Source organism: Cryptotermes secundus, unplaced genomic scaffold, assembly GCF_002891405.2.
Source record: "Cryptotermes secundus unplaced genomic scaffold, Csec_1.0 scaffold97, whole genome shotgun sequence".
NCBI classification, from domain to species: domain Eukaryota; kingdom Metazoa; phylum Arthropoda; class Insecta; order Blattodea; family Kalotermitidae; genus Cryptotermes; species Cryptotermes secundus.
The window spans coordinates 1,748,316-1,770,639 of NW_019720561.1; the positions used below are offsets into that span (position 1 = coordinate 1,748,316).

At 36.2% G+C, this 22,324-nt stretch overlaps 2 protein-coding genes across 2 annotated transcripts in view; one reads left to right on the plus strand and one right to left on the minus strand.

Moving 5' to 3' along the window:
* Positions 1–758, minus strand: part of LOC111868067 (lysophospholipid acyltransferase 7) — a 23,662-nt gene extending 22,904 nt beyond the window's left edge. Inside the window, exon 1 of the mRNA XM_023858434.2 lies at positions 547–758. Within this exon, the coding sequence (XP_023714202.1) occupies positions 547–758 (212 nt within the window). The remainder of the gene's footprint in view (positions 1–546) is intronic.
* Positions 759–988: 230 nt separating this feature from the next.
* The window catches only part of LOC111868058 (WD repeat-containing protein 81), a 39,221-nt gene continuing 17,885 nt past the window's right edge, over positions 989–22,324 (plus strand). Inside the window, exons 1-13 of the mRNA XM_023858422.2 lie at positions 989–1,430; positions 1,596–1,722; positions 1,851–2,007; positions 6,092–6,516; positions 7,673–8,461; positions 11,385–11,585; positions 13,563–13,708; positions 14,424–14,608; positions 16,056–16,195; positions 18,115–18,396; positions 19,070–20,064; positions 20,572–20,738; positions 21,973–22,122. Of these exons, the coding sequence (XP_023714190.1) occupies positions 1,321–1,430; positions 1,596–1,722; positions 1,851–2,007; positions 6,092–6,516; positions 7,673–8,461; positions 11,385–11,585; positions 13,563–13,708; positions 14,424–14,608; positions 16,056–16,195; positions 18,115–18,396; positions 19,070–20,064; positions 20,572–20,738; positions 21,973–22,122 (3,874 nt within the window). The 5' untranslated portion in view covers positions 989–1,320. The remainder of the gene's footprint in view (positions 1,431–1,595; positions 1,723–1,850; positions 2,008–6,091; positions 6,517–7,672; positions 8,462–11,384; positions 11,586–13,562; positions 13,709–14,423; positions 14,609–16,055; positions 16,196–18,114; positions 18,397–19,069; positions 20,065–20,571; positions 20,739–21,972; positions 22,123–22,324) is intronic.

Here is a 22,324-nt window from a genome sequence, read left to right on the forward strand (position 1 = left end):
AAATTATGGTTTACCCTTTTGGGGTAACTCACGCCAAAGTATAAAAATTTTTAGAATGAAGAAGAATATAATTAGAATTATGTTGGGATGCAGAAGGAGGTATTCATGCAGGAACTTATTTAGAGAATTAGAAATCTTACCTCTGGCATCTCAGTACATACTATCTCTTATGCTCTTTGTGATAAAAAACAGAAACAAATTCATAGTAAATTCAGAGATTCATAGAATAAATACCAGACAGCAAAATAATCTCCATCAGCCTCTTGTAAATTTGAGTAAATACCAAAAGGAAGTTTACTGTTTAGGAACAAAGGTCTATAATAATCTACCACAACATATTAATGTGTAACTCAATAAGTTACTAAATTAAACAAAAACACGTTCCTTGTTATGAATTCTAACTTCCTGTTTCGCCTTCTGTCTGCTGTAAGGATTATGCAAGCACTTATATGGGCACATTCCGTATCAGTTCATGTCCAAGCTAATGTGTTGTAAAATGATGTAAAAAACTTGTTCCTTGTTATGAATTCTAACCTATTATCTCACCTTCTGTCTGTTCCAAGAATGATGAAGGCATTTATAAGAGTACAAATTATGGGATGTAGACTATGTCTCCCTGATACAATTAATACTAAAAGAAATCCTAAACCAGAACTTAACCATTTTCTACTATCTTTGTCTTCTCTTTGCCGGAAGACGTGACCAATTCCTATGGACAAAAAGAGCAGTAACAAATACACTATGTCGTCCCACTCCATATTTGAACCACGTGATGGCATGGAGAATGAATGTCAAATCAATCTCTTTAAATGTTTCTCCATACTCAGAGTAATAGAAAATGAAAACACTTTGAAATTCCCGCATATTTCTATAAATATTCTCACATTAATTACTCAGTATCTCTCATTAAAGATGATTGATTATTATTCATTTCATTAGCTGGGCATAGAGTGTCAAAGGTTGGTAGGAATTCAGGTTTGAATCGTGGTTATATTAGCACAGCGAAAAGGATTAAGGGTTACGATAGGTTAGAATAGAAGAATAATTAGCTTATCTACTTTGTTTTTCTCAGCGCGGTTATGTCTCTTTGGTGCGGAATATCGAAAAACAGATGAAAAAATGTTTGACATGACGCTGGAAAGTTTGTCAGTTCTTCGTTAACCATTATTATAATATCCTAACCTCAAATCAAACTGTCACATAAGTTGGTATCTATGGCAGACCTACCATTTAAATTGAACGTTGAATGTCATGGTTAACGAAGAAGGCCTTGTTGTTTATAATAACAAGATAATCTAGTCCAGAGTAATATATTATTCGATGGATACCTTGGATTTAGTAGCAGAAGAGTTAGGGATTCCTCCAAGGTATATTAAAACTACAACCTCGAAGGATAGAGTGGTTATAGTCGTCCATAAAACCTGGCTAAAGTAAGTCTAGAGCCATACGGTAAATATAATTTTAAAGCAATGATATTTGTGGAAATGAAATGTCATGCTTTTCTATAAGTTTGAATCCTTTGAGAGTATTAAAAGACTAATACCATTCTTTCACATTGTAGCATCTAACCCTCATAATTCAATCCCATAATACAGGTCATTGTTGAGAACTCATCAGATTCCAGAATTTATTTATCATGAATCACTTAGTCCAGATGAGGTAGAAGCATGGTTACACCAGGGAGAAGAGCTTGGCCACTCATGGCAGAGGCTTTTTGTCAGAGTAAGCATTACTCTTCAGTTGTTTTGGGCTGTTTTTTTTTTCTTATTTCTTTCAGATCTTTGTAGAACATTGTCTGTTAATATTTGATATAGCCGTAATATTAATTTTTCTAACTCCTTTTCTTCCAGGTTTTACTAAAGCACAATAAAAAGGTTATTCCTTTGCCCCGAGCTAGAGCTGTTTCATCAAGAGTTGAACCTGAACTTACTTTTTCTCAGTTACTCCATTATGTATCACAAACCAATCACAAGAATCTTTGGAAAGAGGCTTTCAAGAAATACCTCAGTAAGTGTAAAAAAAAAAACAAAAAAACTTTTGATTACCATAAAATAAGAAAAGTAAAAGTGAAGGTATTCCTGTAACAGGCTGTAGAGGCCCATAGGGTTGTGAGATATTAAGGTTCCCACATTTTGTAGACAATCAGGCCATAGATGTGGCAAGGTTGTCAGCCCTACGTGCTAGCGGCCCTTTACCCCAAAGATTATTCCAAGAATATTCCTGGCACTCATTTCTGTTAGAGGCTGAATCGACCCCAGGGCCATAGTGTAGCTGGAAGGACTAGGTCAAATGAAGGAAATCCAATGACCTCATGAGGACTTTTACCCGTGACCTGGCTTGTAGCATAGTGCCTCAACCAACCACACTACTGCGTGCCCTGATTACTGTAAAATATATTTTAATAATTAATCTTCATCATTCCTAATAGTATAGATACTGTTATTCAGATTATTTTAATGTGAAAGTTAGTAAATTAAGCTATGTGTAAATCAGTAATTATACTTATGCATGTAATGTGTGGTGGGGTATGGTGGAGCATTGCCGCATTGGTAACTGTTAGTGATTTTTATTTAATTAAATGCTGCAATTTCAAATTGTAGCATGGCTAATGTATAACAAAAACCACAAGATCCAGTCATTATATTTCTGCACTGTTTATTTATTTACTTCATATCCATGGATCATTATACATGATATAGGACAAGTCAAATACTTTACAATAATAAATAATAATANTGGCAGCTGATTTAACGTACAGAGTCCAATATTATTGAAATTGTTTTTGTATAGAGTCGTATTACATGGCACTATGAACAGGTTCTCTTTTCTCCTTGTATTGTGCGAGTGTATTCCTGAATTGGTTATGAAAACATTCAAATTGGTTTTTATGCAAACTAGAATTTCATATGCAGGGTGTCCCAGGAGGAATGTGCCAGACTTCGGGAGGGTGTTCCTTATGTTAATATATGCCGATATAACCCAAAATACCTATGTCCAAAGTTGAACGGTTACAGAGATAATGGCCCGAGAAAAGTGTGGTCTTCTGGCTGGTCCACACACTGTACCTGTCAGCTGACAAGTCTTATCAATGTTTGTCCTTGAGTTGGTGATGACGTCTCACACTAGCCGCATACACTCACATACCAGAATGCACAGTCAGCCATGTTACGTCAATGCTTGCCATTCATGTGTCATGTATAGTACTTGGAACCCTAACGACAACTATGACATGGAGTGCGAGTTTTTATTTTTTTTTTGTAGTTCAATTTAATGGCTTCATGTCACTCACAAGTTAATTTGATGTTACGTACATTATTAACATTACAGAGATCACATATTCCTGCCAGTTTTAAGATGTATTTGGTAATCAACAAGCGTGTAACACCTGTCAAAGTTTCACACTTCTCTGGCCATTATCTCCGTAACCGTTCAACTTTGGACATATGTGTTTTGGGTTATTTTGGCATACTTTAGCATAAGGAACACCCTCCCGAAGCCTGTCACATTCCTCTTGGGACATCCTGTATATACAGACATGGTAAAGGTAATATATGTAAAGATTTAAAATATTGTTTACAACTAATAGTTTTCGGGATTTGCATCATAGCTCTAATAGCTCTCTTCTGCAACCTAAAGATCAATTTTGCATTTCCTGAATTGCCCCAAAATATCAAACCATATAATAACAAGGACTGAAAATAAGCATAATATAAGGTGCAAACAGTCTCTAACTCTGATACTCTTTTGACTACTCGTAAGGCAAAACATATTTTACATAATTTATTTGCTAGTTATTGAGTATGTGCATACCACCTTAGATTCTTATCCAACCAAACTCCCAAAAATTTTGTATGTTCTATATAATTGATGACTGTATCATAGAGCTTTATTGATAGGCATTCGACTTGCACTTTTTGAAGTTGATGAAAGGATATTGCTATTGTTTTTTCTTTATTAAGAATTAATCTATACCTTTCAAACCATTCTGTGAGTGCATTTATTGTTTTATTTATTTTCCTTTGGACATCATTAGCACTCTTTCCTGCTATAAGAATACTAGTATCATCGGCCAAAAACTAAGAGCTATAACTTTTGTATTTGGTGTGTAACATTAGTACTGAAGCTGCAGATTGCTTGTCATATTTGCTCCTTTAATGCTATGATGACGGGTGGTTAAAGACAATACTAATTCACTTCGTCAGCCATCTCTTCGTTGGCTAATCCCACCGCTGTCACCACTTTGTTCTGTTGTAAAGGGGGGGGGGCTAAGTGACTCGTTAACCCTTAAACATCTGCCGCTTTGATTCGGGTCCGCTGTTCTCCAGAGAAGCTAAAGGGGATGCAAGATCCACAGGGGAAGGTGCGTGTTGTGAAGGGTGAGAGGTCCATTGACTTTACACACTTCTTCCTGTTCTATCCATCTGTCCTATATACATATATACACACAGTCACTGCCAACGTTTGTCAGGTACATTATGCTTAGATACATTCTCCTTCGGCCGGAAGTAGTTACGCTTATTTCACCCAGCTCCAGGTTTCTAGACCTCTCCCTTTCTCTCTTTCTTTCCTAAGCCTGGTCCATCTCTTACTCCTCCTAACTCCCTGGGGGTTTACACTTTAATATTATCATGCTCAATGTCCATGGCTATACAGAGTGGTTCCACTTACTTGTGAAGACGATGCTGGCGCACACCACCAACCAACACCCTCTCGGCATCATCTCTCTCTCCGAGGTTTCTTGCTGATCACGTCGCAACAATCTAACAGTGATGAATGTGAAGACAATGCTCAAGATAGCCGTAAATAGATATAGATCTCCATCTGACAATCAATCTGACAAAAATTTGACAATCCAATCCAATCCCCATAATACTGATGATCCCCTTTTTATATTGTCTTCTTGCTACCCACCGGCTTCCAGGTGTGTATACACCTGCCCATCATGATGTGATTTTGGTTGGGGTGGTTAGCTCTCTTTGGCTGACTGGCGAAGGGGGATTGCGTTCCCTAGCCTAATGCCTTCTCTGACTCAGCGATTTCTTAGTGCCTCAGTGCCTTACTGCACTACTTTCTTACTAAATCTCTTCCTTGTCGCAAGCGTTAGTAAGCTGACACTGTAACATTCTGGCTAGCTTGCTATTGCCTAACTGGCGTCATTACCTTCTTAACAAATCCTGCTTCCTTGTACATTTCATTCATCTATTTCTTAACCTTAATTTCTAAAAACACCTATTCTTAATTAACATAAAAATATATCCACTTGTACATAAAGTTTGGGGCACAACAACGCGTAGTATGTTGGCATTTAATGATTTTTACAACACACTTGCAATGCATACTGATTTTAAATGTCACAGTTCAGTAGTGCAAAAATACAAAACAAGTTGGCTCCAATGGTTCTGGTGTTCAAGAGGTGCTTATTTCAAATTTGGGCCAGGTCACCAACTCTCATGATTGGGGTTATATTAAGTTATCTTAAGGCACCCTAGGTAAATTCTGGGATAGTCCTTCAAATTAGTGTATTGTCATTTCCTTCTACATCCCTTCCAATTCATTATTCAGTTCATTAAATGAAGCATAAATGAACAAATATATAAGTGATGCACAAATCGACAGAGGCAGGCAGGAGGTGGTACTTACTTGAGAAGGAAACTAAAGTTCTATCATTCTTGTTAGTCTGAGTGAGAATTTATTGTACGAGTAATATGAGACCAAACAGAACAAAAATACACCAGCATTTTTGTCCCACAAGAATTACATATAAGAAGGGAAATGAGTTCCCACCTTCATTATAATTGCATTCATAAAATTTGAACCTGATAGGAGACGGTTTTCATAATTTAAATTGTTTTTCATATTGTTGGTGACATTATCATTATGATAAATATTAGGAGGAGGGAAGAAAAACAAGTGCTAGTAGACAAATATTGACACAAGAATTCGGTTCTAATTTGAGGGTTCATTTGTCTTCTGTATCCTAGTACATTGTTAAAAAGTTTTAATGTTTCATTATATATAATTTCTTTGTTAAGAATTTTTACTGTGGTGATCCACGGTCATAATATGTGGTTCTATATGCTTTGTGTTGCAGATGGAAACATGTCTGCTGATGGGAAAGGACTCCCGCATATCAGCCTTGTTAAGTATGATACAGTGGTGCAAGATATCATCACTCGTACGTTTGGCTGTCCGATAATAAACATGAATCACAGTATCAATGACACAGCTTCCGCTGATGTGAAAGTGAAAGTGTATGAGGCCCACTATAATGTTTTGCCAGCCATGTGTGCACTGGAAATGGACACTTGCTTTCTTGTCATTCAGCAACCTTATATCTGCCATACACTCCAAGACTGTGTAACCTTCAGTCCAGCCATGTTGGGTACTTCTCATGCTAAGCCTTTGTTTATTATCTATCAGCTTCTTCAGGCCATGAGGACCATGCATGACCGTGGGTTAGTGCTTGGAGATGTTATCCTGAATGACATTTTGGTGACAGAGAATTTATGGATCCAGGTAAGAAATGCATTCCTCTGCTTTTTGTTTTTGTTTCTTGCTTTATTTAGCAATTTTAAATAATTGCATATGTTGCATTGCATTCATTGGTGGAATGATTATTGAATTGAATTGAATTTATTTACATTCTATAAATCCTAAGCAGGTTAGTACCTTTGGATACAGAACAAGTCAAAATGTTACATACATAAGTACAGGCAATTTTAGCTTAAAAATTAATATAACTTAATTTTACATCATTCTCTATTTACATTGAAGTATTCATCTAAAGAGTAGAAGGAATGAGCATGTAGATAATTCTTTAACTCTGATTTAAACTTTTTAGTATCATTGCCCAAGTTTTTAATACTTTGTGGCAGATTGTTGAACACTTTTATGCCAGTAAAGTAGACTCCTTTTTGAAATACTGATAAAGTTGATGAGGGTAGGTGGAAGTTGTATTTTTGTCTAGTATTCATGTTATAGACATCAGAATTTAATTTGAATTTATCTTTGTTGTAAACAACAAATAGGAGAAGCGATAATATGTATTGCGATTGAAGCGGTAGAATTTTTAATTTCTTAAATAATTCTCTACATGAATCTCTACTTCTACATCCTGTAATGATTCTTATTATATTCTTTTGTATTTTAAAAATTATTACACTATGTGAAGAGTTCCCCCAAAATATTAATCCATAGTTCATAATAGAATGAAAGTAGGCATGGTAAACCATCTTCAATGTTTCCTGTGACATAAAAGGCTTAATTGATCTCATCACATAGCAAGCTGCATTTAATTTAGGTATAATTTGTTCAATATGAGTCAGGTATGGGAAAGAATGTGGAAGGAAATTTCCATGGCCTGTTTTAAGATACCAACCCAACATTTGTCTTGAGTGACTGAGTAAAACAATGACAAGCTTCAATAATGATACCTAATCATATCTTGTACCTCTCAAACACATAGGCAGAAGTAATAATCACTGTGCCATAATGTTTATTATCCTTGGTTTTGTTGTCTGTATGCTAATTTTACATTTTCCAGCAGTGTCTATTCCTTCTGGAGTTTTTATTCTAAGTTAATGACAGAACCCCTAAAACTTTAGAAGTGTCATTATCCATGTGAAAATTTCATGGGAATATCACTTTTCATCTGTTTCATACTTTGTCTTAGATAATGCCACAGCTGGAAGACAATATTCATGAGAAACCAAAGACTGACAGAAATAAAACATCAATCAATTCCATGACAACATTTTCCAAGACAAGGGACCAAACCAAAGAAGCTGAAGAGGAACTCGAGGAGGAGGAGGAGGAGGAGGAAGAAGAGGAAGGGGAAGATGATGACTTGGATGATATATTAAAAGTAAAGAAGTTCAGTTATTTAAAATCTTCTTTTAACAGGCATCTAAGTGAATTAAATACTCATTCCTCTCCCATGATATCACTGAACCATACACAAGAGTTATTATCTGTAGAGTGCCAGAATTTAACTCCTTCCTTATACATTGACAGACATTCCAAGGTTGAACCAGAAACAAGATGGAGCAATTCAAATAGTTTTCACAAGGACACAAAGACCTTAAATGACATTCGAAGCAGCTACCTGAGGACCCTTGGTGTTATTCCAGGAAATCACAGATTTTCTAAGAACAGATTACAAGATAGTGAAATAAAGGGTTGTTGTAGTGGAGCTGATATCAACGAAGTGACAGATTTGGAACAGCTATGCAAGATGTGGGTGTATGGTCAACTTTCCAACTTTGACTATCTCACAGCTCTTAATCGTCTTGCTGGTCGGAGGTTTGGCGACCCTACGTGTCATCATGTCATGCCTTGGGTCACTGACTTTTCTTCACGTTCTGGGTTCAACTGGCGGGATCTTTCAAGATCTAAGTTCCGTCTTAATAAAGGAGATCGACAGTTAGATCTGACATATGACACTGCTGCAGGAGCTTCTCAGGTAATTTATTTCACAAAGAAACATATCAGATATTCATTGTTCCATATAATACTGATCCTATGTATTTCATACAGTTTATTCTGTTAATATTGAAAACATAAAAGTGTGAGGATATTAACATAAAAAAAAATTTAAATTCGCTTAGTGGGGGGCGGAGTCCAACTGGGTCCACTCGGCACGGTGGCCACTGATTGGCTTATTGTAGCCTGCCCCGGATGATTATGATGATGGAGAATTTGGTGGAATGAAGATTGGCAGGGGAAACCGAAGTACTCGGAGGAAACCCGCCCCAGTCCCACTTTGTCCACCACAAATCCCACTTGACCAGACCCAGGATTGAACCCTGGCCACCACGGTGGGAAGCCATTGACTAACCGCTTGAGCTATGGCGTGGCCAGGGTATTAACATAAATAGACAGCATGAAAGAAGGTAAAATGCTCTAATGACACAGTATGCACCAAAATATTCAGTACTGAAATGAAAAGACGTCCTGTTGATACCACTGTATTCATGTGAAGGCCTCTTGCATGAGAAAACCTTCTCAAATCCTGAAGAAATGGTCCGATCACCATGTCCCTCTAGCATTCTTGGGTGACGGTAAGAGCATTGCCTTCCTCATCCTCAGTGAAATAGGGGCCTAATATACCATGTGCTGAGACGGCACACCATATCGTCACACGAGTACTATGTAGTGGTTTCTGAATAATAACATCTGGCTGCTCAAAACCAAGGAAGCAAGTTGTCTGGCGACCACTTCCATATGAGCAGAAATAATACTCACCTATGAATACTTTTTTTCTCTGTTGAGAGACCCATTTCCAACAACAGCTGCACAACACAACTTCCCTTTCACTATTGGGAACATGTGCATCTGAAGCTATGCCCTGTTGACAAACACACATGCGTGTTCGAGATGCGCGAGTTTCAGTACTGCATCTTTTGGTGCATACTGTATTTATCCAGAAGGAACAAGACAAAGCTGGTAAATTTTGACACCTTCAGAAAGTGGCAATCTTTTACATGATTCTACAGGTTTCCTTCACTGGTATACTCTGGTCATCCTCATGCTTTTCAGTCAACTTTAAGTAAATCAGAAGTTCATATACAATTTTGATATGAGAACACAAGAAAAGATTCATTGTAGGATCAGGTCATTGAAAGAGAACAATGTAATTGAATTTTAAACATTGTTCATTTGATGAATTTAAACGGTAGTTGTGTAAGTATTACAAAGCACAGAATTTCTTTTCTGTAGAATCCCACAATTGACTGAAATGTTCCCAGTGATTCTGCAGAGAATCTTCTCATTATCTGGATTAATTATAAATGTCAACTTAATCTGAAAACTGAATTCCTTCACAAGAGACTGTTTAAGCTAGAATTCTCATCGAACAGAACATAAAACAAGAATTTTGAAGGTTTTCCAATTTTGGATGATAAGTGAGTTTTGAAAATGTGTACCCATTATCAGAATCCAATGCTTTAAAATTATTTCTTATATTCTAAGAATTTACAAGAGTTTAACTAAAAAACATTCTTTAATACTTTTGTTTAAGATTACTAAGAGAAAACTTTAAATCTTGATTTGTTTCACTTTTCTCTTTTATTATTCAACATATGTCATTGATTCACCATCTTACATGCATTGTGTCCTTTAAAACTTATTTAAAAGTTTCTTACATCACACAGTGTCCCTTTTAAAGCCTTATTTAAAAGTTTCTGTACATTGCACTGCATGTTTCGACCAACATTGGTCATCATCAGGTGTTTAAAATTGTTGGGGGAGACTGCTGTGCTTCTATTGTGTGGTTCTAATATTCAATGTGTAGTCCCATCTATGCGCTCATGTATTCCATGTTGCTGGATGGCTCTTTCTGTTGTGTTGTGTATTTATCATTTATCATTTTATTATCATTCAACAATCCATATATACAGGTGTTACAACCATTTGGAAAAGGAAATTGTCAGTTTTACATCTAATTCTCATGCACATCTTTAGAGTATACACTGTACCACCCTAATATAGGGGGGTTTGTCATCTGAATAATATTATCTAGATCTAGTTATCATTAGTTTCATTGTCTTTACACAAATACGACAAATTAATCAGCTACATATTACATTTACACACTTGAAAAGTCAAAAAACATAAATTCATCTACAGAATAAAAGGAATATTTCAGCAAAAGAAATTTTAATTCCTTTTTAAATGAGCTAAAATGTTCCCTTTGTTTTATTTGATCGGGGACCTTATTATACAAACTAATTCCCATATTTATCACACCCCTCTTAAAAAGAGCTGTATTACAGTGCTGTACATGAAAATTTAATTTTCTTCGTGTGTTATAATTATGAATGTCTGAATTTATTGCCATGAAAACCTTGTATTTTTTGATAAAGCATGTCACCTCAAATGTATACAGAGAAGGCAATGTTAAAACATTGTAATCTTTAAAAATTTATCTACATGATGTGCCACTACTAGTACCACTAATCACTCGAAGAACCTGACTTGTCCAATTGTACATAATGTAACACTTATGGATGTTAAATCAATCAACCCGCTTTTGCAATTTAAAAATGCTTTTACTTTCTCCATCCCCACCCCACAATAAGATACCGTTTCTCATACATGACTCAAAATTCGAAAAATATTTTTTTTTTTTCCCATGTAATTACACTACAAGTGTTTATCTTTTTCATGTTCCATAAAGAACCAAACTATTATGTGTCCCTTTTATGTATGTGACTTTTAATTTGGTTTAGGGTTCCACCACAATCCTTTTAGTCCAACAGAAATGCATGGACAAAATATGTTTTGAGATGTTGCCATGTTTCCTGGAGATCTGACAATGTGATGTCTTATTTTATACATACAAAGTTTTCCTCTTTGTTTGCTTGTATGTTCTGTGGAATATACAGGTTCCACATCATGTGTCAGATGTTCTGTCTGAGATAACCTACTATGTATACATGTCACGTCGAACACCACGCTCAGTGCTGTGCAAGTATGTCCGCACCAATTGGGTGCCAGCTGAGTATCCATCATCTGTTCAGCGCTTGCAGGAGTGGACGCCCGATGAATGCATTCCAGAGTTCTTCACTGACCCTACAGTATTTGAGGTAAATAACAGGAAGCAGGTTTGAAAGGACCTGTTAGATTGCTCAGAATTCTTTCTTTGTAAGTGGACATTTAACCCCAAAACCTCCATTTCATAAGATTGAATGTGTCCTATTAAAAAAAAACTCAATTTTATTTATGAATACTGTAGGTAAATGAATTTCTTGTTTTTTTTTTAGTAGACCTACTTAGAGTATTTTTCAGAGTGCAAAACATACTACATTCCTGGAAAATGACACCTGAAATCTTTGTGCATCTTATAGTCTTAAGGTACAGCAAAATTTTTCCTATAATTTTGCTTCTAAAATCTGGATGTTTCTGATAGCCAAGAAAATATGGACTATTTGATCTGAGTATGTTTAAGTTGAAGATATTTTTACATTGTCAGTTGTTTGACTAGATCCAACTCAAGAAATAGTATTAAATAAGTATATAAATAGACTACCATTTAATTCATAAAGAGATATCATATTTCAAACATCTCATTACATGTAGTTACTATAGGATTCCAGTGATTGAGGCTAGCTCTTTCTAAGGGACCCAACTGAATAGGTGTTTTCCTTCACCTGAGGACGGAAACAGATCCAGTTTCCGAAATGTCGTGTTTTTATTTGTTATCTTAAAAACCAGGACGATGGATAAAGTCCAAAATCCCAACATATCAGTATCTCATTACATTCTCAATAATTTTACCACAATCAAAACTACTCCTGTTTGCAGTTTGGAATCAAAATTACAAATTTATCTGTTCTTTTTATGACTTTTATGAATTCTCTACATTGCCAGTAGTGTTTTAAGCATTTTATGTGCAACTAATTAAAAATTAACCAATTTGAAGCATTAGCATTAACACTTTAACACTGTTTATAAAGTCGCCTTTTTCATTTCTCTTACTAACTCTCATCTACATTAAGATTAAAACTGAATGATGGTGAAAACTGAACTACTTGAATTTGTAGGAGCAGTAGATGGTAACTCAGCCATAGATTTCCAGTTAATATTTACTGAGTAGAAAGCAAGGCTTGAAGTCCCCTTCTAACAGTTGGTTTAGCAATCAGAAGTTTGCAACACAGTCTTTTCATTTACAACTTCTTTATTAAGACCGTCACAACACAACTATATGAAGGTCAGTGCCTGGTTTTGGCTCTGCTACATGTTTCGACTATTAATAGCCATCATCAGGCAAATACATGGCCAACATATATACACCACTGAACTGCAGTACTAGTAAAATTGGATACAATAATATTAATTATATTAAAATACTTGATGTAAAAATACAATAAATTAGATTATATAAAACAAAAGTTATAGTATAAAACAAGAATAAAATTCTTCGATTGATGCCTTACATCATCGAGTCAGTTGTTGGTTTTTGTGATTTTTCATTTATAACACTTCTGTTGAAGACATTTTGAGTGGAGCTCCTTCATATAAGAAAATTAAAAAAGTCCGCTCTGAAAGATATAAATGACAAACATCATACAAAACTATTTTTTCATAATATCCTTTCTTTTCCAAATGCACTTTGTACCAAGTTCTATCACGTTTTGAGATTGTTTTCATTCAGGTTGGAGGTCAGCTCAAGTCTGGAAGGCTAAATATATTTTGAAGTACAGTTTCAATTAAACTAGGGCTTGGATGCATGCCGTGTGGACATACAGAGTCATAAGTAAATGATCTTTCCATTAGATGGAGGTAAGAGGTCATCTTTATGCTCTGGTTGCCTGCTATCCATTGTACAAGGGGTATAAAATATTTTGAATGTGATGTTTATGAAAGAATTCTGTTATCCATGCTGTTAATTGAACCTTGGCATTAGACTCCATATACCTTCCCTTTACTCACTGCTAACATGGCATACTTCCCTTTTAGTGCAATTTATTTACTTTTAATTTTATGATCCTCATTATGTTAGATGTCTGCCTAATCCAAAAGTTTTCATATCACACTGAGAACATCTGTAATTTATTTTGCAGTCTGTACATGAAGATTTACCAGATCTTGAGATTCCACTGTGGGCCTCATCGATACAGGACTTCATTGACAAGCATCGGGAAGCTCTGGAGAGTACCCATGTGTCCGAGAGACTGCATCACTGGATAGATCTCACATTTGGCTACAAGTGAGTAGGCTGTCATCTGGTCTAAATAAGTTGGTACTGAGTAAGATTTCTAGTAGCAAGTTCCAATCACAATTTAATTTAACACACCAGTATAGGTTATGCAACTCAGCATATATGTAATACAGTTCAGGATTTGAAACTAATTAGTTTGTCTTCTTGTAATGTTGGCTGTCCTTTTTTTGCTTTATAAGTTTCTTCTCAGTTCCTTATGATCTGCCTCAGCTGCATTCTTCCTAAATCTCAATCACTTCTATACCCATGACAACTGTAACACTGTCCCACAAGTGCAGTTTATGTTATGTGTTTCTGCCAGTAGAAAAACAAGCAGTTGGGAAATCTGTAAAATGACGAATTTTGTGTACGGTGGCACGGTTTAATTGGGGTAATTGTCATTAGGACAGTGGTTAATGTTTTTTTTCTGAGTAGTCCCATTTCGAATTTTTATATGTGTTGTTACATCCACTGGTTCATTGTGAAGTAATATTCCTATTTAAGCACAATAGACCACTGAGGTTACGGTGCAAGGGCCAAGAAGGCCTACCCCTCATACATTCATTCATACAATACTTTATGTCTTATCCATGTTTATGTCCACTTCTTAAATATTTGAACATAGTAGGCTGGAATTAAGGAATTCAGATCAATGGGAAGTGATGTAGCACATAGTATTCTTAAGCAGGACAGTCAAAGAAGTAGTAGTTATTTAAAATTGCAGGTTGTCTGGAAATGCTGCAGTGAAATCCAAGAATGTTTGTCTGCAGTTGGTAGACAGCCATACAACACTGACCAATACAGGAGTGGTTCAACTATTTATTCAACCACATCCACAGAGATGCATGCCATCACCTTTCTGGGGAAAGACACCTCCAAAACTCCACCCTCCTCCACAAGACAGAAAAAGTAAGACTCTTGCAGCATTGTCATTATTGTGTGCTAGAATTGACATAAACTGTAGTGAACAGGAAGTGACAGCAGTGACTATGAGATGTTATCTTTTGGAATGTAATGCTATGTCGTCTGTTAGAAGCTCACTTGTTGTTTAGTGAAAGAGGTTCTCACAGCAGTGAATATGGAGAGTACTGTCTTCTCTGCTCCACATTACATGCAATTACAGCCCAGAAGATAGTACTTTTCAAGAAAATATGAATAACATAATATTCTAATTAAGCGGCCTCCGTAGTCTAGAGGTAACATTCCCACCTCATGACTCAAGGTACGCGGGTTCAAACCCGGCGGAGGTCGTGGAATTTTTAAGGGCGGAAAAATTCAGGGAACAAGTCCTCCGGGAGGGACTTTAAGCCGTGGGTCCCGTGTCGTAGATTTACGGCACGTAAAAGAACCTCATGTCTCTAGGAGACCTCTGAGCAAAATTTGGCCAAAAGTTTCCCGCCCAAAAGAGTTTCCAATGCCTCCGGTAGATGGGGGAAGTATTCGGTACCACTGCCAGAGGAGGGGGGGACCTCTCTGAGCACCAGTACCGGAAGGGTATGGAGACAGTAGAAATTAAAAGGGGGACGCACAATGGACCAATAACTGGTCTACGTGCATGGGGAAACCCACCCCCTCTATACTCAATACTCAATACAATATTCTAATTAACTCTTATGGAGAACTGATGTATTTTTATTCCTTTTTTTTAGTAATTATGTTTATTTCTTAAACCTAGGTAGACTGAATAGATAACTATAGCAAATGGAAGTATCTTGTCAGAGATCTGAATTTAAACTCGTACGCAGTTTGGCATACATATCGAAAGCACATGCTGCAACAATCCCTGTTGTTGCAAGTTGTATTGACCCTTTCAATACTGAACTCTTCAAAATGTTTGTGTATTTTGTTTTATATTTTATTATAGGCTTTGTTTTATATTTCATATTTATATATTGATTTTATACTACATAATTATTTAAGCTCCTTATATTTTTATATACTTGTATTTGTTATTCTTTTATAATATATAATTACATATTTTCATTTTTAAAATTTTTGTGTTATGTTTTCAGTTTATATTTTTGTGATAACTTATAAATTTGCTTTGTGCTACAAATTGATAGTCTGAAGAAGGCTTTTCAAATTGTGAGCCACAGAAAAATAAAATATTATTCTTACTGCAGGCTAATTTCAAGTTTTGGATCCTGTTGTTATATTATTTGTCATTTAATTAACTTAACTGAAGGAGTTAAATGAGCTCATTAAAACAAATGTAAACCACTCAGCGTTAATGAGGTATCTGGCACTGCCTGTGTCTCATCAAATTTCAAATGCCAAAATTGGTTTTAGAGGAGGCAACTCTGAGAGTTGCTTGTTTGTGTAATAATGTAATCTAATAGGCATGTCATGTTAACAGAACCATCTGAACGTGTCAGTGAAGATGAGGGTCACAGTTCAGGTTTTGAGGAAGAGGAATCAGCAACATCACAGGGACAGTCAAGATCGTCACCACTTGCACTCACTCGTCTTCTCAGTCGATCCCGCGGTTCCCTGCTGGTTAGTGCTGTCATACTGTTCTTTGGTTCACTAGTCAGAATCATGGGACAAGTTCATTGCATAACTTGAAATCATTATAAAATTTTCTGTTTTATGAAAATCCCATGTAAACCAGAAATAGAACTGTAGTGGACGGACTAAGCAGGCTGGTACAGTTGCAATATTCTAGACTTATATTAGAATATCAACCAGCTGACTAGCCATCCTGCCTCTGGTTCCTTATCTTTTCTTCAGTGTCTCCACATGAATCTTGAGATAATATCTTAAAACAGGCAACAGCTATGAGCTTCCATATTCTTAAAATCTTACTGTTCATGATCATCTTTCCATCTTGTTCTACATTGCGTCTCCATTGCTGTTGGAATAACGTAATCAAATGGTGACTGAGTGAGTTGGAGTATCCAGTAGGTGCTCAGTTCAGTTCTCAGCTGGGTTACCTGCTATCCTGACAGAGATTTTTCATGTTTTTCCCCAGTCCCTACAGGCAAATACAGGGGTAGTATCTAAACCCATGATGACTTCCTTCCAGATCCTTTGCAATTGATGACTACAGGGTGGAAAAAGTAATTGGAACATTAAGAAATAGAGGAATAAAATTTGTGTTGGTTACATTGAAAGAACTTGAGTTGGCAACACTCAATGTTCTTCTTCATTTGTTTACACTCTGTATTGCTTGTGTCAGTGCATTAGTGATTGTGTTGAGTGAAGTCTATGTGAAACAATTGGAAAATACGAGATTTGACCAATTTTGAACAAGAACAGATTGTTGGTGCATGTTTAGCTGGAGCCACTGTGACAAAACTGCCACATTGTTAGGTGTATCAAGAGTGACAGTTTCTAAGGTTATGTTGGCATACATGAGTCATGGGAAGACAACTTTAGCAAAGAGGAATAATGGCAAAAATAAACATTTACAGAAAGAGATCATCGTACATTGAGAAGCATTGTTTCAAAAAATCACACAACTACTGCAGCACAGGTGACAATAGAACTGAATATTCATCGTGAGGACCCTGTTTCCACAAAAACTGTCTGACATGAAGTACACAAATCCAACATCCAAGGTAGGGCTGCAATTGCTAAACCTCTGCGTACTGAAAGTAATGTAAACAATGACATCATGACCATAAACCTGGACATCAGATAACTGGAAAGGCATGCATGAGTCATCCTTCACACTGTTCCTTATATCAGGAAGAGTTTACATTTGAAGAACATCCAAGAAAGTCTACAGTTCACAATGCCTGTTTCCAACAGTTAAACTTCATTCTACATAAAAGAAACATGAAATCTATTCTGAGAGTAAGTGCATTTTAACATGTTTGCACGCTTTGAGGCCTGCTCAAAATTTGTAAAAACTAAAGTAATAATTGCAGTGAAGAATGTGGAAAATATAATGGACACAAATAATAATGCAGAAGACCTATCTACACTGGGGGACAGGTTTCTAGGTTGGATTTGAGATTCTCTTTGTGGTCAATATCTTTTAGGATGTGACACCCTATAGTTTGATAGATAGGTACAGATGTTCCTTTGAAACAGTTGTACTTGTTGGCAAGTAAGAAATAATTTAAGAGAATAACTTGAAGTCATTTTCACTGATAGCTGGTCATGGAAAGTGATTTTTCAATGTGAAAACAAGTGTCAAATTAGTCTTTGTGTTTAGGGTGTAACAATGCCTAAGTATATATTGAAATATATCTCTCATTTAGAATTTAACTTTGTATTACACCATTGAAATTGTATTTCTTTTTCCTTCTTATACATTTAAAAAATTGTCTGTTTGGAATTCAATTCCATTTTACCCCAGAAGAATCTTAAGTGGAGATTTTAATACAACTTGCTTTTCTGTGAAATTTAGAAGTCTGAATTTTCCCTCTATTTAAAGTTCACTGAAATATTCTTTCCATTGTGTACAGACTCCATTTCCTTCACAGTCAGCAGATGAAAGTGCAGTGAGGGATCGGCCAAATGAACAGCAGAAGTCTGGTGTAAGTGGTTGTGCAGCACCGACGATTGTCCTGCCAAAGGAATACAATCCTGCAGCTGCTTTACAAGCTGTGGAGCAACTGCATGGTTTCCTGAGCAAAACTTTGTATTGTGATTCCAAGTCACCACTCCATCAGAGTCAGCATCAGGTGGCAGCTGCCAGCATTAACTACAAGCAAGTTGTTGCTGGACGTAGGATTCGTGAAATGCAGGTACATAACATTCTTCCTTGGAAATGTCACGGAACATTTTATCCTCCTTTACTTATTTGCTAAGGAACTATAGATGTGTGGTAAAAAAAGTAAAGTAAAGCTATCCCTGTAACGGCCGTGAAGGCCCATTGGGTTGTGAGACGTTAAGGGTCCCACATTACCTTGACAATCAGCTTAATGAGAAATTTTAACATTGTTCTTATGACCTTTCTGGTGGGACTTGAAATTAAACACCTAGAAGCATCAGACCTACCCCCTGGTGGGACTTGGAAACCACACTACTTATATGGGAAAATTTAACATCCATGAAATGTCGCAATTTTAAATCAGCATACATTAGTGTATAATTTCAACGTTATTCTGCAGATGTCTTCAGTTTACGTCATACCTGCTTTTAGAAATTTCACAGTTGGTTCTACTGTCTTCAGTCATCAGCTTGTATTTGAGCTTACACACCAGTAAGACCTCTTTCCTTTCTCTGCAATCAGATTTAGATATCTATATCTTACAAAATTTAACAGACAAACAGCATTAATTAATAACAAATATGAAACAAGAAAATTAAGAAGTATATTTTATGATTGTAAGGAGTTTACACACCTTCATGTGGTAATATGATATTTTGTTTCCATAGTACTTATCAATAACACAGTTCTTTCCTTTTCCTTTCTAGGTCTTGGGTTGTCTAGTTATTGAGTTGTTCCTAGCACCAAAACTTCGACCTCTTGGAAATAATGGCTCATTTTCTTTTGATCAACGTCTAAGGACCTGTCTGTCAGTACTTGTTCGATCTGGAGAAAGTCTGCCTCACTGTGTGCGACAAGCCATTTCTCTTCTACTCCAAGTAGACTTGAATCCAACATTATGCAGTGAGGAAGAGAATCCCACAGCTGAAACAAGGGAAGATGTAGCACAAAGCTCTGAATCATCCACAAGAGTCATTCAGCCTTTCCGTTACCCTACTGTGACTCCTCAGGGCTTGCCTCCACCTTCTGCACATCAGCTTCTTCAACCACTCATCTCCTCAGCTGTTTTCCCCTTTCCACGTTACTTTACCAGAACATACGCCCTGCTCCAAACACTGCATGAGTATTCAAACATGACAAGAGAACTTAGTTTGGCGTGCTTTGTAAGTGAGGATGAAAATGCTTGTGTGAAAAGTGAGGCAGACAGTAAGAAAGTGATATTCCTTGCTAAGATAAGTGAATGTAAAGTGAAAACAGCAGCCAGAGAACTGTCAGCCCTTCTCCCACAAATGCATTCTGCCTCACCAGAAGGTCTAGACCTTATACTACCTTATGTGAGAGAGTTATTGGAGGATCCATCAACTTCTGTTCTTGCAGCATGGCATTTATTTGACCCAGTGGCAAAAGCATTGGGACCTCAGAAAACAGCTACAACATTACTAGAACCCATAGTTAAACTTTATGATTATGCAGCAAATGATGATAATGGCCTAGTTTCCTCAGATGGAGGTAACAGACATGTTAAATTATATCATCGCAGCTTCCTTCTTCAGCTGATAGTTCGTCTTGGTCTTAGAGTATTCCTTGACAACTTCACGGCTCCACTTGTGGAAGCTGTTGGTGGCTACAGGGATCTTCCACAGTTAAACCATAGTCAACTTCATGACAGATCAGAGTTTCGCCATAAGGCCTCTCACCTCAAGTACGTACCTATCACTGAGTATGCATTAGCGTTAGAGTTATGTTTGTTCTCTGTAGTCACGTAGCATAAATATGGTTGAGGAATGTGCTAAAGTCAGGAATATGTTGAAGGAAATGTGCTTCATCCTAGTTCTCAGTGCAATACTATCAGGTTTCCCCCCAAAAAAATTCTACTAGATAAGATTTGAGGCTTTCTTCAATTCTACTAGAGTTTGCTACCATTACAGGAAATAGAAGCAATTTTGGCAAATTTATTTCTCTTACTGGAAATGAGCAAAAATTTAAGTTACATTTTTCAAATTATTTAGGGACTGTGGATATCATGTTTGCATATTGTATGCTTTAGTGTTCTTTAGAATACAGACAATGGACAAATTCCAAAAACCCAGTAATTACAATTGTTGTACACCTTTAGAATGAACTGTACATACATATTTACATGTATACCTGTACAATTCCCAGATAGTAAGACCAAGGTAATGAACTAAAAAAGAATGATAATATTTAGGAGTTGTGAACTGGAGGAAGGTGCCCATGAAGGTGGAGGCATTCTCTCACCTCTGGACGAAGACTCATCAGCAGACTCAGATCACAATAACCCAAATGGTAGTGTTGAGAGGAAAGAGAAGGATAAAGGTGAAGAAGAAGAAGACTCTGATGCAGAAATTGAGCCAGGTGAGTAAGCTTCAGTGAAGGATGACTGCTAATATGGAAGCAGTCAGAATATTGGTCAGTTTATAAACAAAATGTACCTCACCATATATGTAAGGCCAAAGGAACAATTCTAATAATTGTACATGGAAAGTGCCACATAACTTATTTTTGTTTTAGTGTCATACAAATGTCTGTGATGACTTAACAGACAAGTGAATTAGTGTGGTAGACATTTCATTTGGATATAATAGACATTTAAAGTGGTTAAATAGTTATTAGTGGAAGAATTTCTAGTACATGAACTTTGCAATCAGTGATATGATGAGGTCATCACAAACAGTAATCTCAAAGAGTATTCTGGACATACAGAAAGTCTTCAGACTGTGATTTACCTGAGTCAAAACATTATAGTATAACAACACAGCATGACACAAACAACAGGACCTCATGAAAGAGTCCAATTCGTGAAACAGTAGAACCACGACGGGGTAGACATTCAGCTTCTTTTAAAGAGAGGCAATATAAAGGACACGAACCAAATTGGTCCTAAAAATTTTAACAAAATCTGTTTTAAACCATTCTTGTAAATAAACTGATTGTAATAATTTATAAATATTTTAATGTATTCATGCACGTTGCTGTAGTTGTTAAAGGATCAGATTTTATATTCATGGCATTGTGATGATATTGTATGTATGTATTGATATTGACCAATCACATTGTAATAGTAGTTTCTGCCTGTATTGATATATCCTTCTGAAGATGGTCTCTGAGACTGAAACATGTCAAGGATGAGAGATTAAAAAAGAAAGAAATAAAGAACATTTTATCTGTCACACTGGATGGAGTTGGTTAGCCTTTTGAATTATTTTAATGTAATTAGTCTTGTTTATGTATGTCCCAGCATTGTTTATGAAATAAACCATATTATATATTATACAGAGTATTTATTGCAAAAAATGAATCAGTTTACAACATAATGCACCATCTTTCTACTCGCAGTAACAGTGTGCATGAGCTAAATAAGAAGGATCATTGTAACAGAAATGTATTTATATATAATATGTAATATGATTCAGTCCTTAAGCTACAGTGATGGACATGTAAACAATAATTACATTAAATAATTGCATGTCAGTATAGAAATAATTGGTGAACTGGCAATAAATATGCATATCTGTTGTAGACAAATCAGAATCTTAAGTTATAGGTTAAGTATTTGCTATAAATGTGTAGAATATTTGTCTCTTTACAGAAGTGTTTGTGTTTGAGACAGAGGAGAATGGCAAATCATCACCTGCAGGTGAGGAACAAGCTCCTTTGTATCATATTATGGATCATCTTGACCTAAATTTGCCACAGATAGCTGGAGAAATGGATGATAACAGTTCTTTGGAATTGCAAGGTACTTTGTTGCACTTAATTTTTCATATCATGCATTCCAGTAATTAGTCTGATGATACAGATATTAAGAAACATAATTGTATATTCTTTTTGAGTTATCCCTAAGAATCTTCACCCCTGTGTTATTATTCCGCCATTTTTAGGAGCCTGTGAGAACTCAGCAAACATGTCAGTTGAGTGGTCAACATTTCTATTACAGTCCC